At 41.8% G+C, this 18,156-nt stretch overlaps 2 protein-coding genes across 2 annotated transcripts; both read left to right on the forward strand.

Moving 5' to 3' along the window:
* The first annotated feature begins 205 nt into the window (after positions 1 to 205).
* LOC135502605 (neural cell adhesion molecule 1-B-like) lies at positions 206 to 5,275 on the forward strand. The gene is made up of 4 exons (XM_064795555.1): positions 206 to 506; positions 940 to 1,242; positions 1,856 to 1,946; positions 3,462 to 5,275. The coding sequence occupies exons 1-4, from the start codon at positions 206 to 208 to the stop codon at positions 4,102 to 4,104; spliced, it is 1,338 nt and encodes a 445-aa protein (XP_064651625.1). The 3' UTR covers positions 4,105 to 5,275.
* An 8,279-nt stretch (positions 5,276 to 13,554) lies between these two features.
* Positions 13,555 to 16,553, forward strand: LOC135502490 (uncharacterized). Its single transcript, XM_064795387.1, has 3 exons — positions 13,555 to 13,847; positions 14,455 to 14,545; positions 15,495 to 16,553. Exons 1-3 carry the CDS (start codon positions 13,574 to 13,576, stop codon positions 16,135 to 16,137), a joined length of 1,008 nt encoding a protein of 335 aa, XP_064651457.1. The 5' UTR covers positions 13,555 to 13,573; the 3' UTR covers positions 16,138 to 16,553.
* The last annotated feature ends 1,603 nt before the right edge of the window (positions 16,554 to 18,156 follow it).

The following is an 18,156-nucleotide window of genomic DNA, read 5'->3' on the forward strand; positions in this document are numbered from 1 at the left end:
TGGCCCAATACGCGGCCTACTGTCTTTAGCCAGCCGGCACCTTGGCCTCATTTCCCATTGTTCTCCTCTCATATAAAAGGGCTATCAGGCCAAATCTCCGTGACATCGACCCCCCCCACGAGCCAGCTTTCACGGGGGTCGATTTGCTGAAACCACCCTCTTACGCTTTCTATTTGGCTCTAGTAGGAATGATGAAGATGTTGATATGCCGCCCAAATGCCGACTACTGTCTCTTTCCTTGATTCCAGGCCCGACAGTCACAAATCCATCGCCAGTCAAAGTTGGAAAAACTGCAAAGTTCACCTGCAATGCCGAAAATGGAAGCGTCACGAAACCAGTAACGTACACGTGGACTAAAAATGGCGACACTGTGTCACCAGGGACCATTGAACGTGGTGCCCTGCTTTTCTCGCCCGTCAAGAAGAGTGATGCCGGGAAATATGTCTGTGTCGCGAAAAATGATGCTGGATCTTTGACAAGCATTGAACAGGATTTTGTTGTATACTGTGAGTATTATTTTGTGTATTCTCGGTCGTTTGGTGTATTTGCAGCATACCTCGCAGTAAATTCAGGCCTAGACAAATACACGGTCGATTGTCTCCAAACAAAGCCAACTTGGCCTGATTTCCCATCATCTGTCTCATCAAAAGGTTAGCAGGGCAATCACTATCATCAACCCCAATGTTTTGCAACCGTTTATGACGCTGTAAGACATCGCCGCCTGGATAGCGGAATTGTCAGCAGTCTACCTAGCCCATTATACAGGATGGGCCAGAAAAAACGCAACCGGATACTTCCAATTCCAGTGGATTAAAACCATTGTAACCAGTGGATGGGGAAATTTCCAGAAAAAGAATCCAAGATCGGGTCTCAGATTAGGGTTTCCGATTGTGCAGTGCATCATGCATTGCCCGCTGAACACTTTCTTTTCACCCACAGATTCTCCTGGGATAGACCCAGATGTGAAAATGAAGTATGACGTGGTAGGCGAGATGGGCAAGGAGGCATCATTCGAACTGTTCATCATCGCCAATCCGACTCCGGACACAACCGGTTACAACTGGTCCAAAGATGACGACATACTGTTGAACTCATCGCGAAAATATGAAATTATTTCTGGGCCCAGGTCGAGCAAGTTGATAATCAGAAACGTCAAATCCTCCGATTATGGGAACTACATGTGTTCTGTGAAAACGAGTATATTTCAAGTGAAGGTCTTCAAGTTTAGGCTTATCAAAGCAGGTGAGTTCTATTGAGCTGTGGGTGGATTCCCCACGAAGCTGGGTATAGTCAATGTTACCCAACCGAAACACGCTGTGAAATATGGAGGAAAGCTGTAAATTAAACATGCGGAAAAGGTCTGAATGAGTTCGGAAGATTTGAACACGTTCAGGGGCCGACCCTAGTGTCTATTTTTGCACACACCTCGCTTAATATTGGTTGTTTGGACGAGAGACGAAGTGGAAACGTGTGGCCAAAGGAAGCTGTTTTTCTTGCCAAAAAGCAGTCAATATGACACGCTCAAAACTTGGTGCGTCTAAGAAAAATCGATATCCGACCACTCCCATCTCAGGCGGGCCATTTTCAAGATGTCTCCCGTTAAAGTGAATTTTTCCCATTGCACCAACATAAAAATTCTTTTTGACAAAGGTCGCGATCGTCAGTTACGTCACGTACCTTGATCGGCTTTTTCGTCCCCAACGTTTCGGTAGCAGATAGAGAACTATGAATGCTGGAATGCACGTACGCAATGTGTTACAAAACCACTCGTAAGAAGACATACATCGTAGGATCGTTTTTTGCTGCAATCCTATAGTTAACATAAAATTTCTTACATATCGTTTTTCCTTCACAGGTGTTGTTGATGTTAGCGGTCTGGTTGGAGTCGGAGTCAGAGCTGCAGTCATTGTAGCTATAGCCAGCGTCGGTGTGGCAATTGTTCTATGGTAAGCTATCTATAAATAAAGTCGGATACAAAAGCCTGTGGGTATAACGGTATGTTCGCTACATAAAGGGCATTTGCCAGATACGCAAGTACCACCTAGGGTCAAGGAATCTAACCAGCTGTACAATAGGTCTTCGCGGTTAACGACGGAGGCAAAAAGTGTCCATACTGGTGACCCCGTGGTCACGGTTGTGATTCAAATATTACTGTACGAGGCGTATGTCGTTCCCCTCAAGCAGACGGTATTTTTAAAGTGGTTGCAAATCTCAGTAAATAATAATATATAGCACGTCGGTCTGGACGTTTTCCGATGAATGCGTGATGCCTAAAACATGTAGTGTACTCGTTACAGTAAAAAGGCTTTATTTATTTATTTATTTATTTAATCGTACATAATAGTAAATTCAACAGAGTGCAGTGCTGTATTGTGCAGTGAGAAAAATAAATAGATGGAAGAACATTTTAAAAACAAGTTAGAAACAGGCAGCAAATGCCACAACTAATTACCAGTGATACTCAATTGAACTTGTTTATACAGATATTATATTGGCCATCAACAAATTATTCAGTCTCAGGTGTCTGTAAAATTTAGTTTACACATAAATCATTTAATATAGTATTAATCTCATCAAGATTAAAGAAATTGCGGTCTCTATTGTCTCTCGAACTTATCATATCTCTGATGACATTTGCCTTGTCTCTTAGAATGACTGTTGCATCATTTAAAAAAACAGTTTTATTTATAGAAATCTGTGTAACATCATATTTTGTAACACCCGCTTTTGCCCACACGGTATTGATGTTGTTAGCGACCTGTGAATTACTACCCTTAAGGGCCAACTGACCAGTAATTCTTAGCAATGGGTTAGTGCTTCTTGCTATCCCACCAATGAATTTTAAGAAGCGCGTATGGAGTTGCAGTTCTGGGGGTAGGTCTTCACAGATGAGTGGGAGCAGATTAGAGTGTGTCAAATAGGACACATTATATAATTTCCTGACACATGTCCTCCAGGCGACGCAGAATCGATCAAGTTTTCTGGGGGTAATATATAGTGCCATTGCGAATGATTTGAATAACTTGTATTTTGTTACTGAGTGGCAATGTCCAAATTGAGCAACCAAAGTATTTACTCTAGAATACAAAACGTTGATGGCATTTTCAAGGTTTTTTCCATCACTATTCTCTCCAACAATATGACCAAGGTGAGTGGCCTTTAGATATATTGAACTAATGCATTAATTGATTAATTGATTCCTAAGTCCGGCTGTCCCGAGGCTGTACCACCCTCTTGGAAGCTCGTCAGCTGTGATATCTGCTTTTGATTTTAGTTAATTTAAAGCGGAGTTTCCCCAAGGAGTTCCCGTTCTAAAGATAACTCGGCACCGCAGGCGTAATATGGCCTAAAGCATGGCGGGTAATACCGACTTTACCTTATAAACGATGGCGTCGGTATGTGCAATCGACCCGCCAAAGGAAATATGTCAGATCTAGTAAAAATGTTTTTTACTTCCGTAGGAAACGTGCACTGGTACGTCGGAGAAAGAGGCAGAGTAGACAACCCGCAAATGACACTGCAGATTACGATGATACGAGGGTTGTATTCACAACCCCCGGAAATATTTCTGTAAATGACGATATGGGGAGTGATGAGTACGAAAGTTATGCTTCTCAGCCCGAAAGCGCGGCCGGCCAAAACCCCGCAGAGCCCAGGATTACGGGGCACCACGTTCAAGAACACGGAGTCCTTGGGGATGCGCCTGCGTCCTCAGATAAGGACGAGGCTGCTTACGACTATGTGCAAAATTACACCTTGAAGCTACATAAATGTGTTTTAGGTCAGAACACGATTCCTGCTCCCAAGGTGAATTGGGCGGATCCTGAGTATACCGTCCAGTACGAACTCATGCAAAGGAGGCCAGAGTCAATATACACATATAACGACTTACCAATCCTCTCACAGGGACCGCCAAACCGAAGCAAGGTCAAGTGTGATTCGAGACAAGTCGATGGAGCCGAAAATTTGACTCCAACTCGCTCGAGTGACAATGCGTCTCACGTTAAAGAGTCACCATATGCACATCTAGAGCCAATGGAAACGATACAGTATTTAGATTTCAGTCAGCTGAGTCCGGAACAATTGATCGAGGTCGATTTATAATTTTAAAGGAGGAACATGGCCGTGTTCGTTCGTGGTTGTGATGGCTGTGGTATTGAAACGACCAGGGTTTTTGTTCATCAAGATCATCTTCGTTTCTAATGACAACACTACCCCTGACTTCCCCAGGTTTTTATGTATGATCCAGTAGTTTTGTGTGTGATGATCATGCCTGAAAGTATAGTTTTCATTCAACTTGTTATGCTAACATTGTGAGAACCATCTTTGTTTACACATTTTAGATATCAATTGGTTCTGACCATTTGGAGCGTTTTGATTGGTTGAAAGTTTGCTACTCCAGTTGTAATCTCCTGGAAGTTCTCACTCATGTTTTTGGGAGTAAAGATGAATTCAGCACATAATAGATAGATTATGTTATTAAAAGCCAGGTACCTCGGGTAATATCAATTGTAGGATGTATTGAGCATATTTCTATAACCTTGTATGTAGTTAGGAAACTTTTATAGAGTGTTTTATCCGAGTCGTCAACCACCTTTACTCTGGTTTTATAGAGTTTGTACAAAGTTCGTTTTCGCAATGCATTGTGGGTAAGCATCTTATTTGCATGCTGCTATTTAAATGGCAGCACCACTTTATTTGATCAAATTGACTCACGCCGCAATTAGACGCGAATCGATCAACTTGTGATGACCATGTTGTGATGCCAAAAACCTTCTGCTGCGGATGTTCAACATGCAGCTAAAACTCCTGCGTATTTCTCCTGCTTACTAGCTCAGTGGATCACTGGGGAACCAGGATTGCACAGGTATTTAGAAATCGGTATCGAGTATCTTTCCTAACGGGGGTCGACTCACGTGCTTTCTTTCATGGAAACACTTTTCATAACTGGTGGTTGCTCACAGAGTTAGTCTGCAAAAGGGTCCAGTTCGTATCAAATTTGCCTAAGATATTGTAGCGTTATACTCGCGTATATCACTCCAATATTCCGAAAATTACAAAACCGAATTTCTCCCTTTTTAGAGTCTTGCAAGCTGCCATTCAAGTTCTTTGTTCTGCCATGCTGTTTTCGGGTCAAACTCCCTTTGCTTTGCACTTGTATTTCTACGTGTATTGTGATGATGTAATGATTGTGCCATGCTGTTTGATAATATGTATTCTCACCACTGTATCTTTGAATGACCTTTATGTAACCGGGTGTGAGTGGGGTGTTTTCTTGAGGATAAATGTGTATAATGACATTGAGCCTCCCTGTTATGAGGCGCCATGTGGGACTTTAATTGTTTCCCTAAATTATTTCAAATAATGTCATTGTTTCAAACAAAAAAATGAACAAATCAGAAATTATTTCATCCAATAAAGTACGTTTTAGAAACAATTATTTTGTATTCAAACCAGCGTTTTTATTTTTTAAACCATCGGTTTATTTTCAAACCAGGAAAACATACACAAATTGTTTCCATACCATAGTAGTTCTGCAAATCCATGGTTTGGAAACCATACCAAGTTCTCCTTTTTATTATTTCAAACCATGTGGATTCGCAAAGTCATTATTTCAATGGTTTACAAACCACGAATATGTGCGTAAAACATTCTTTGCATCCCATGAAAAATTGTATACGCTACAAACTTGTGGTATGCATATAATTGTTTTACGCAGCCACGGGCGCCATGTGGGAATTTAATTATTTGCCAACATTATATGAAATAATGGCCTTATTTCAAACCATATATATTAAGTACATTTCATTCTATGAAACAAGCATATTCTTTGCATCCCATGAAAAACAGCCAAAAATCATTGTTTCATCCCATGAAAATTGTTTCATCCCATGAAAAGTTGCAGAATAATCATGGTTTGATGGTTTGCATTTTCATGGTGGGCAGACGGATGCGCAGTAGACTCGTTGTTATTGGTACAAGCGACGAAGCCGTCCATGCGAACGAGGTTCGCAATTATTTGGTTCGCACGCTTTTCGAAAATGGAGGAGAATGTCATTCGAATGGCACAGCAGGCTGTTGCTGCCGCTCTTATGCCGCTGCTACAGCAAACCGGGCAGCGTGAAAGTGAAACAACGGCAACTGCGAGTGCTAGTGTGCCCATGGTGAGTTGTTCAATGGTTTTTCAGCTTGTCGGTAGACAGTCTGCACCGTCTCGGTTTTCCGAGAATAGGTTTATCATTGTGGACGCCCTGGCTATGCATTGCCTGGTATGGTACCAGGTCAGGTATGGTAGGCCTAGGCCTATACTACATATACAGGAGGCCCAAGGGCCCTCCTAGGTGATGGCAATATGAACCCCTCTTGAAGTCGGCCTCTGGTCTCTTAATACATTGGATGGCGCAGCGGTGACCACTGTGTAGGCCTACATGCTGCTATATGCACGCATATGATGTAGTTCACTTGCACAATATAAACGAAGTACACCAACGTGCACCACCAAAAGGCGATTCTATCTTAAGACTTAAGAGTGATATAACCATCTGTCTTGCCTTCATGTGCAGTTGACCTGAACATGACGTCATGCCTACATACATACACATACCGTACGCTAATGATCTGGTATGGTACTTCGTCGCTTGTACCAATAACAACGAGTCTACTGCGCATCCGTCTGCCCACCATGAAAATGCAAACCATCAAACCATGATTATTCTGCAACTTTTCATGGGATGAAACAATTTTCATGGGATGAAACAATGATTTTTGGCTGTTTTTCATGGGATGCAAAGAATATGCTTGTTTCATAGAATGAAATGTACTTAATATATATGGTTTGAAATAAGGCCATTATTTCATATAATGTTGGCAAATAATTAAATTCCCACATGGCGCCCGTGGCTGCGTAAAACAATTATATGCATACCACAAGTTTGTAGCGTATACAATTTTTCATGGGATGCAAAGAATGTTTTACGCACATATTCGTGGTTTGTAAACCATTGAAATAATGACTTTGCGAATCCACATGGTTTGAAATAATAAAAAGGAGAACTTGGTATGGTTTCCAAACCATGGATTTGCAGAACTACTATGGTATGGAAACAATTTGTGTATGTTTTCCTGGTTTGAAAATAAACCGATGGTTTAAAAAATAAAAACGCTGGTTTGAATACAAAATAATTGTTTCTAAAACGTACTTTATTGGATGAAATAATTTCTGATTTGTTCATTTTTTGTTTGAAACAATGACATTATTTGAAATAATTTAGGGAAACAATTAAAGTCCCACATGGCGCCTCATACCCTGTTAGTTCTTGGTCCCAGATTTTTGAATTTCATTGGAGTGATCTCTACTGGATTGTGAGCATTTAGAGGACCGTGCTCGTGATAGTGTCAACACCAATTGCGAAGCTTGGAGATTTGCCAGCCTGTAGTGTCAGGCTGCGATATGCGATGGCAAACAGGCGTGACATCAGAGTGACGTTAATTTATTTACGAAGATGCGTACATGTATATATATGTGTTACCAAAAGGCAACACTTTCAAAATGAAAGCAAAAGCTAAGTGATCTCTATGCGTGATTCGTCTGTTGTTACATTGTTCATTTGGCGACTTGCCGTCCCGCTGAAGCACATGATCATTGCAGCCATTGTAATTTGGTAATTAGGCCATCTCTTTCGAGTTGGCCTATTCTAATGTCTGGCGTTGCATGCTTTTACACAACAGTTTTGAAAATGCTGTTGTTATCACAGTAATTAATTTATTACCGAAGGGCCGAGATGACTGGTGTGATCATGGGGGAATTATATAAAGTGCTAAAAAGGCACTGTCATGCTTGAATAACGACGTGGAATGTTAGTTGTTTTGGTTTGTAAACATGATATTTGACACGTTTTGAAGGAACTCCTTTTCTTGATTTCCTAAGGTGGAATGACATGGCCGCATATCGTCTCAAATTCTGACATAACGCCGAAAAATATCAATAACACGAGTATGTTAGCGTCATTGGAAATGTTTTAAATCATAGAGCTGTCAAGACTATGCTCCTAGAAATTTGGAAAAAAATTCCAGCATTGATTTTGTTTCAAATCGGGAAAAAATGTATATACATGTACATAGAATGTACAGCATAACTGGTACTTACAGGGCCCTGAGCGTGGCAAGATCTATAACATATAACATGAACCGCCCTTGTTCTATCTGCATGAGTAAGGCTGATGTTACATAGGAATGAGCTACTCACGCCACATTTTTCATCGACTCACGGCTCATTTTCACGTGTCACTCCTCATTTGTCACGAGTGACCGCGGCGGTTTACATACAGATCATTTTTCGCTCGTTCATTTGTCACTTGGATTTTCTCGGCGACGCACATGGTCTCAGAAGAAGAAGAGATGGCAGCCATGCTGCTCCTCATGGAGAATAGAAAACGTAAGCGAAGGCGACGGACGAAACAATGTGGTACATAAAAGTGCTGCATTTTTGCATTTTTTGTTTCTCATTTCCAATCGAAATTAGCTATTGTGTTAATGTGTAAACTAATGAAAATGCCAAAAAGTAGCTATACTCACAGTTTCGAAGGCGATATCACTACAAATGCACATGGACGTCCACTTTCTTTGCCAGCTCATTTCACAAAGAATGAACATGTCCATTCATCGCCTCACGCGTGAAATGACATGAAATGACGTGAGGCGACGAATGCGGGCAAAACTTACAAAATTCACTTCAATGAGAACAGGTCAATAGGTTTTCCAATGTCCATTCATCAGCTCACGAATGACAAGTGACAAATGAGTCGTGAGTCGATGAAACGTGAGGTCTATGTAACTTCAGCCTAAGTGGAACCACGATTTCGGCTGATACCATTCGATAGAAGGACATTTGTGTCACTCGTCCCCCGAATGTGGAACACTCTGCCGATAGGCTTAAAAACTGCCAATAATATCGAAAGTTTCAAAACCTCACTCATCAAGACATTCCTCTTTGAACAACACTTCAATGTTTGACTATTTGTAAAACGTTGATTTCATGATAAAAAGGTGACTCTTTTGTCAAGCACTTTTGAACTTTGGTCACTTCTCAGTTGAAAGGGCGCTGTATCAAGTGTTATTTATCATATGATATCTGTACAATTCCATACCTTGCAATGTACACGTACTCATTGATTGGCCAATTTGATACATAGATAATGCTCATTGCTATAATTTGATAATAAATAGTTACATAAGCTTTGAAATTGTCGGAGTTATTGCTCATCTATCATGTCCATTCTGTGGCAAGTATCGAAATTATATATAATAAGTGATCACGAGTTGAGAGTATATACATAAGGATAAACATTTCCTTGAAACGATATATCATTCGCCAGTCCAATCAAACATCACATCATCTCATCATCTCATATTTCATTTTTTATCACGGAAAGCTTTGTTCAAAAGACCATACAGATTTAATCTGACCATTTTCAATGTTTACGATCGGCGGGTTTTACCAGGCAGCCGGTCTCATCACGAGGAGGGCAATCTGATGACATCTAGTTACAACATTTAAGCCATACCACCAAGAATCAGCGCGTTCAACGAAAAGCTATCCTATATCGCTAAAGTTCATCTGGATCAACGAAGCTTTATTCCATACCGCCAGGAGTCATCGAGTTCAACAAAGCTTTATTCCATACCGCCAGGAGCCATCGAGTTCAACAAAGCTTTATTCCATACCACCAGGAGTCAGCGGGTTCAACGAACATTTAAGCCATACCACCAAGAATCATCGCGTTCAACGAAAATCTATGTCACATCGGCCGAGAGGCATCGGGTTCAACGAAACTTTATGCCATACCACCAGGGGTCATCACGTTTAAACGGACTTCAATCGGAGTAGAGAAAAATTATATTCGATATCAGGGTGGATATTGTGTACGCTTATTACTCTATTTTCGAAGTTAACGCCGAGCCATGTAGACATTTGATCGCAGTCTCAATGGCAATCATACCACTCGTGACACTTTTACTTCTCAAGTTTGGAGGTAAGTTATACATTGCGAGCATTTTCGAACATCGTACGAATTCAGTAGGTACTAAATATGAAATTTGTTGACATACTAGTATATACAACAACTATGTATGCATAATAACTGCGCTACGGCATTGTGTATAACTGCAATTCCATTTTCCTCGACCATTAGTAAATACGAATGGCATCCCCCTTTAAAGCTGTGGTATTGTATTTGCCTGTGTTGCAAGGGCGGAACATATCGTGTTTCTAATCTAATTTCAGGTGCTCTCGGGTTGATGGCGGTAACGAATACCCTAAGTAATTCACGACCACGCCTCGGCGAAACGATAACGCTCAACTGTACTGTGTCGGGTGGAGCCGGCAGCGTTCTCGGGTGGTACGTGTTCGCACATGATAGGGAAGAAACAATACATTTGTCGAACGATTGTTCTGTTGTTGCAATGGAGTATAAATCAAGATTAAGAAACACTAAATGTGATTCGAATGATGATAATTATAATCACATTTTTCAGTTAAGTAATGTTCAAATTTCGGACCGAGGGTCGTGGTACTGTCAGGCATTTGGCACAGCCCGCTGGACTTCGATAAGTAAGCTAGAATTGAATGTTTTAGGTAAGTTAAAAACAACATTTATCATATCAAAGCAGCACTCAAACTGTCCCTTACCTCACAGGCCTGACCCACCTGTCTACTATCTTTAGCCAGCCGGCACCTTCGCCTCACTTCCCATTGTTCTACTCTCTTATCAAATGGCTATGAAGCCTTATCTCCGTAACAGCAACTCCCAGGTCACAGCTTTCACGGGGGTCGATTTGCCAAAACTGGCAAGTACAAATAAATGTAATGTCTTTGATCGTTCCTCTCGTGTCGTCCTCCTTAACTCAGGAACTAAAATCATCGAACACCTGTGTTACAATGTCCCAATATATTGGACTCATGTAGAAGTGCATCCTCGCATATAACGGACAGGTCTTTCAACGCCCAATTCAAAGTTTTCAAGTCTCAGATGACGTGGCCTTTATGGCCGCCCTCTTACGCTTTCTATTAGGTTCTAGTAGGAATGATGAAGATGTTGATACGCCGACCAGTTGCCGACTACTGTCTCTTTCCTTGATTCCAGTTCCACCCCTCACCCCGACAGTCACAAATCCATCGCCTGTCAAAGTTGGAAAAACTGCAAAGTTCACCTGCAATGCCGAAAATGAAAACGTCACGAAACCAGTAACGTACACGTGGACTAAAAATGGCGACACTGTGTCACCAGGGACCATTGAACGTGGTGCCCTGCTTTTCTCGCCCGTCAAGAAGAGTGATGCCGGGAAATATGTCTGTGTCGCGAAGAATGATGCTGGATCTATGACAAGCATTGAACAGGATTTCGTTGTATACTGTGAGTAATCTTTGTGTATTCTCGGTCGTTAGGTGTATTTGCCGCATACCTCGCAGTAAATTCAGGCCTACACAAAGACACGGTCAATTGTCTCTAAAAGAAGTCAACAAGGCCTAAATTCCCATTGTTCTTCTGTCTTATCAATGGGTTATCAGGGCAAATCTTGTTATCGTCGACCTCCATGAAACACCTTACAGGGTGTCGATAAGCCTAAACCAGCAAGGCATTCAACGTAATGATAGGATTGGCTACAGGCAATTTAAAGGACGATTGGTATTATTAAGGCCAATATTATCAAGCTGTCGGCTGCCCAGTCACCTCTTATTCTACATAAGTAGATTCCATAAAAGAATTGCATAAAAAAGGAAAAATTCAAAATCTGACTGAATTATCACGCTTTTCCGATGTTGACTCCGATTTGACCCTAGTTAGCTCTCCATGCGTCGACCCTTCCCATGTGGAACGATACACGAGTAAGGCGCTTCCTGGAGCCGTGGATCTACCCTGTGACGACTTGGTGTAGATATAGTTTTTTTCCGACGTCACGCTGATAACCCCGCTATATGCGGCGATAGTGGAAATGACGCGGCGTCGTAATAGCGGGGTAACGTTTTTTGTTGAAGGCAGTGATTTTGAATGGAGACATAGTATGGACATTCTTGCCCCTGTTCTATTATGTACGCGTGACTTCTTCGAATATGCCTTCAATGGAAATTGCTAAAGGGCTACGCCGTTTGTAATTACTTGTGGTCCAGTTAAATAGAAATCCACTAATACACAATGCCGTAGTGCAGTTATTGTGAATACAAATTTGTTGAAACTTGGTATTCATATTATTTGTATATCTGTCTACACCACGGCAATGTTGAATTTACATTCAGTATGTATTTTCGCAATTGGACAATTTTTTTAATTCAATTACAAAATTCAAAATTTTTAACGAACGGCGTAGGCCTTTAAGGGGTCGCTGCGACTTTTTCAAACAGGATTATTGAAAAGTCATTGAACTGCAATAAACAACGGTGTAACCATAAGCCTGCCTGAAATGTACATGCCATGTCCGAAACTGCCTCACAACACAGGGTGATGATATAGGTGGCGGCGCGTGGTGGCAAGTAAATGCATTATCCTCCTGGCCAGGTTAATACCACGCCCAAGTTGACCTTTTAAGAAAAGCTGATTCAGAACATATTAGGCGTAGCCAGGGTTTCTGAGGAAATGTCATTTTCGAAGATGCTAGGAATTTTACGCCGTACGTCACTTTTAGAGATGACTTTTGGCCGGAGGTTTTTTTTAGTCAATTGCACTTTTTCCCCGAAAGTACTCCCGACGAGTAACTACATGTACATCAATTTTCAGTTCCCCACAAGGTTGAAGTCAAAACCAACAAGATTACTGTAAATGAAAATGAATTCGTGCGGTTTGAATGTGCTACCAGCGGCGGCAACCCAGAGCGCGTCGAGCGGTACCAGTGGCTCTGGATGAAGAGCGGCTCCAACGCGGAGCTGTTCATCCAGGACACCGCGACCAGCAGGCAGAATGGAAAGTTCTTAGAGTTCGCGCGTATAACGTACGATAGGAGTGGGACATACTCCTGTGAGGCTTGGAACCTTGGTGGGATGGGAAAGGCGTCGATTGACCTCAATGTACAATGTAAGTTTGTTCCTGCATTCTTTGTAAGATCTGCTAAGATTTGCACCAACTTGAAACACAAGTGGTGACTGTTAGTTACGACACGTACCTCGACTTTTTTCCGTCCCAATGTATACGCTACCAGAGAACTACATACATGCCATACTCGACCTCACTGAACTGGACATCTTGTACCGAATATCCACACAGACATCCTCATGAAATTCCTTTCCATGTACTATCTGAACCATTATGAATACAATTACGAAGAGTGGTATCAAACATGTCAAATAGCTTACATGTACTGTCAAAGTGAAAACATTATATCATATCCAGGAGTATACCAAGCTTGGTCGGTATTACGTAGAAGGAAGAGAAGGAAGATCTCCTAAACAGGGACTAAAAAGTAGGAACTTTGTGATTTTCATTACACAATCTCCCCCTAATGAATTGTGCAGTGCATCATGCATTGCCCTCTGAACACTTTCTTTTCACCCACAGACTCTCCAAGAATAGACCCAGATGTGAAAATGAAGTATGACGTGGTAGGCGAGATGGGCAAGGAGGCATCATTCGAACTGTTCATCATCGCCAATCCGACTCCGGACACAACCGGTTACAACTGGTCCAAAGATGGCGACATCCTGTTGAACTCATCGGGAAAATATGAAATTATTTCTGGGCCCAGGTCGAGCAAGTTGATAATCAGAAACGTCAAATCCTCCGATTATGCGAACTACACATGTTCTGTGAAAACGAATGGATTTCAAGTGAAGGTCTTCAAGTTTAGGCTTATCAAAGCAGGTGAGTTCTATTGAGCTGTGGGTGGATTCCCCACGAAGCTGGGTATACTCAGTTTTACCCAACCGAAACACGCTGTGAAATATGGAAGAAAGCTGTAACTTAAACATGCGGAGAAGGTCTGAATGAGTTCTGAAGATTGGAACACGTTCAGGGGCCGACCCTAGTGTCTATTTTTGCACACACCTCGCTTAATATTGGTTGTTTGGACGAGAGACCAAGTGGAAACGTGTGGCCAAAGGAAGCTGTTTTTCTTGCCCAAAAGCAGTCAATATGACACGCCCCAAACTGGCAGCGACTGAAAAAAATATCCAACCACTCCCATCTGTCTCAGGCCTGGGAAATAAGGGGGCAATTTTTAAGATGTCACCCGTTAAAGTGAGTATTTGCCATTGCACTAATAAAAACATCCTTAGACACAGGTCACGACCGTCAGTTACGTAACGTACCTTGATCGGCTTTTTCGTCGGGAAGTTTTCGCTAGTAGAGAAATCTAAGTACGTACTGTGTTCCAAAACCATTCATGAGAAGACATAGGAATTTTTTGCTGCAATCCTATAGTTTACATAAAACTTCTTACATATCGTTGTTGGGACTTTTTCCTTCACAGTTGTTGTTGGTGTTGGCGGTCTGGTTGGAGTCGGAGTTGGAGCTGCAGTCATTGTAGCGATAGCCAGCGTCGGTTTGGCAGTTTTTCTACGGTAAGCTATCTATTAATAAAGTCGGATACAGAGGCCTGTGGGTGTAACGGTATATTCGCTACATAAAGGACATTTGCCAGATTTGCCAGTACCACCTAGGGTAGAGAATATTAACTATCTGTACAATAGGTCTTGGCGGTAAAAGACGCCAAACAATGGTTCCAGATGTAGTGGTGGCATATTCCTGCTAGCACCCTCGAGAGAGTTTTCACAAACCCACGAATGTCAATGCAAACGCATGCCATTGTCATGGGGAGGACGAAAAATGGGATAGGCGTTCACGCGTAGCGTTGCGGGGATTTGCGAAAACATTCTATTGTTTCGCGTCGTTCACCGCGAATATCTATTGTAGGCGGATTATTTCTCTACTCAAAGTACAGGCGTATCTGCCAAAGGGCCCATTATGCTGTAGCTGAAGGACATGTTTTAGGCATCACGCATTCATCGAAAAACGTCTTGACCGACTTGCTATATATTACTATAATGTGATTTGTAACCACTTTGAAAATACATGTACCGTCTGCTTGAGGGGAACGACATACGCCTCGTACAGTAATATTTGAAATACAACCGCGACTATGGGGTCTTCAACAGTATGGACACTTTTTGCCTCCAGTGTACTCGTCACAAAATTTAAAAAGGCTTTAGATATATAGCACTAATGCATTAATTGATTGATTGATTCCTAAGTCCGGCTGGCCCTAGGCTGTACCGCCTTGGAAGCTCGTCAGCTGTGATATCTGATATCTGATTTTGATTTTAGCTAATTTAAAGCGGAGTTTCCCGAAGGAGTTCCCGTTCTAAAGAGAACTCGGCGTCGCAGGCGTAATATGACCTAATGAATGGCGGGTAATACCGACGTCACCTTACAAGCGATGGCGTCGGTATATGAACTCGACCCGCCAAAGGAAATTTGTCAGATCTAGTAAAACTGTTTTTATTTCCGTAGGAAACGTGCACTGATACGTCAGAGAAAGAGGCAGAGTAAACAACCCGCAAATGACACTGCAGATTACGATGATACGAGGGTTGTATTCACAACACCCGGAGATATTTCTGTATATGACGATATCGGAGGTGATGAGTACGAAAGTTCTGCTTCTCACCCCGAAAGCGCGGCCGGCCAAAACCCCGCAGAGCCCAGGATTACGGGGCACCACGTTCCAGAACATGGAGTCCTTGGGGATGTGCCTGCGACCTCAGATGAGGACGAGGCTGCTTACGACTATGTGCAAAATTACACCTTGAAGCTACATGAATGTGTTTTAGGTCAGAACACGATTCCTGCTCCTAAGGTGAATTGGGCGGATCCTGAGTATACCGTCCAGTACGAACTCATGCAAAGGAGGCCAGAGTCAATATACACATATAACGACTTACCAATCCTCTCACAGGGACCGCCAGACCGAAGCAAGGCCAAGTGTGATTCGAGACAAGTCGATGGAGCCGAAAATTTGACTCCAACTCGCTCGAGTGACAATGCGTCTCACGTTAAAGAGTCACCATATGCACATCTAGAGCCAATGGAAACGATACAGTATTTAGATTTCAGTCAGCTGAGTCCGGAACAATTGATCGAGGTCGATTTATAATTTTAAAGGAGGAACATGGCCGTGTTCGTTCGTGGTTGTGATGGCTGTGGTATTGAAACGACCAGGGTTTTTGTTCATCAAGATCATCTTCGTTTCTAATGACAACACTACCCCTGACTTCCCCAGGTTTTTATGTATGATCCAGTAGTTTTGTGTGTGATGATCATGCCTGAAAGTATAGTTTTCATTCAACTTGTTATGCTAACATTGTGAGAACCATCTTTGTTTACACATTTTAGATATCAATTGGTTCTGACCATTTGGAGCGTTTTGATTGGTTGAAAGTTTGCTACTCCAATTGTAATTTCCTGGAAGTTCTCACTCATGTTTTTGGGAGTAAAGATGAATTCAGCACATAATAGATAGATTATGTTATTAAAAGCCAGGTACCTTGGGTAATATCAATTGTAGGATGTATTGAGCATATTTCTATAACCTTCTATGTAGTTAGGAAACTTTTATAGAGTGTTTTATCCGAGTCTTTCAACCACCTTTACTCTGGTAACATTGAGTTTGTACAAATTTCGTTTTCGCAATGCATTGTGGGTAAACATCTTATTTGCATGCTGCTATTTAAATGGCAGCACCACTTTATTTGATCAAATTGACTCACGCCGCGATTAGACGCGAATCCATCAACTTAATGACCATGCTGTGATGCCAAAAACCTTCTGCTGCGGATGTTCAACATGCAGCTAAAACTCCTGCGTATTTCTCCTGCTTACTAGCTCAGTGGATCACTGGGGAACCAGGATTGCACAGGTATTTAGAAATCGGTATCGAGTATCTTTCCTAATGGGGGTCGACTCACGTGCTTTCTTTCATGGAAACACTTTTCATAACTGGTGGTTGCTCACAGAGTTAGTCTGCAAAAGGGCCCAGTTCGTATCAAATTGCCTTAGATATTGTAGCGTTATACTCGCGTATATCACTCCAATGTTCCCAAAATTACAAAACCAAAGTTCATACTTTTTAGAGTCTTGCAATTAAGCTGCCATTTAAGTTCTTTGTTCTGCCATGCTGTTTTCGGGTCAAACTCCCTGTGCTTTGCACTTGTATCTCTACGTGTAATGTGATGATGTTATGATTGTGCCATGCTGTTTGATAATATGTATTCTCACCACTGTATCTTTGAATGACCTTTATGTAACCGGGTGTGGGTGGGGTGTTTTCTTGAGGATAAATGTATATAATGACATTGAGTCTCGCTGTTAGTTCTTGGGCCCAGACTTTTGAATTTCATTGGAGTGATCTCTACTGGATTGTGCGCATTTAGAGGACCGTGCTCGTGATAATGTCAACACCAATTGCGAAGCTTGGAGATTTGCCAGCCTGTAGTGTCAGGCTGCGGTATGCGATGGCAAACAGGCGTGACATCAGAGTGACGTTAATTTATTTACGAAGATGCGTACATGTATATATATGTGTTACCAAAAGGCAACACTTTCAAAATGAAAGCAAAAGCTAAGTGATCTCTATGCGTGATTCGTCTGTTGTTACATTGTTCATTTGGCGACTTGCCGTCCCGCTGAAGCACATGATCATTGCAGCCATTGACATTTGGTAATTAATCTCTTTCGAGTTGGCCTATTCTAATGTCTGGCGTTGCATGCTTTTACACAACAGTTTTGAAAATGCTGTTATCATCACAGTAATTAATTCATTACCGAAGGGCTGAGATGACTGGTGTGATCATGGGGGAATTATATAAAGTGCTAAAAAGGCACTGTCATGCTTGAATAACGACGTGGAAAGTTAGTTTTGTTGGTTTGTAAACATGATATTTGACACGTTTTGAAGGAACTCCTTTTCTTGATTTCCTAAGGTGGAATGACAGGTCTTGCAGGCAGTAAAACATGGCCAAATGTCGTCTCAAATTCTCACATACCGCAGAAAAATATCAATAACACAAGTATGTTAGCGGCATTGGAAATGTTTAAAATTATAGAGCTGTCATGACTTTCCTCCTAGAAAGTTTCAAAAAAATTCCAGCATTGATTTTGTTTCAAATCGGGAAAA

Source organism: Lineus longissimus, chromosome 18 (genome assembly GCF_910592395.1).
Source record: "Lineus longissimus chromosome 18, tnLinLong1.2, whole genome shotgun sequence".
Taxonomy (NCBI): domain Eukaryota; kingdom Metazoa; phylum Nemertea; class Pilidiophora; order Heteronemertea; family Lineidae; genus Lineus; species Lineus longissimus.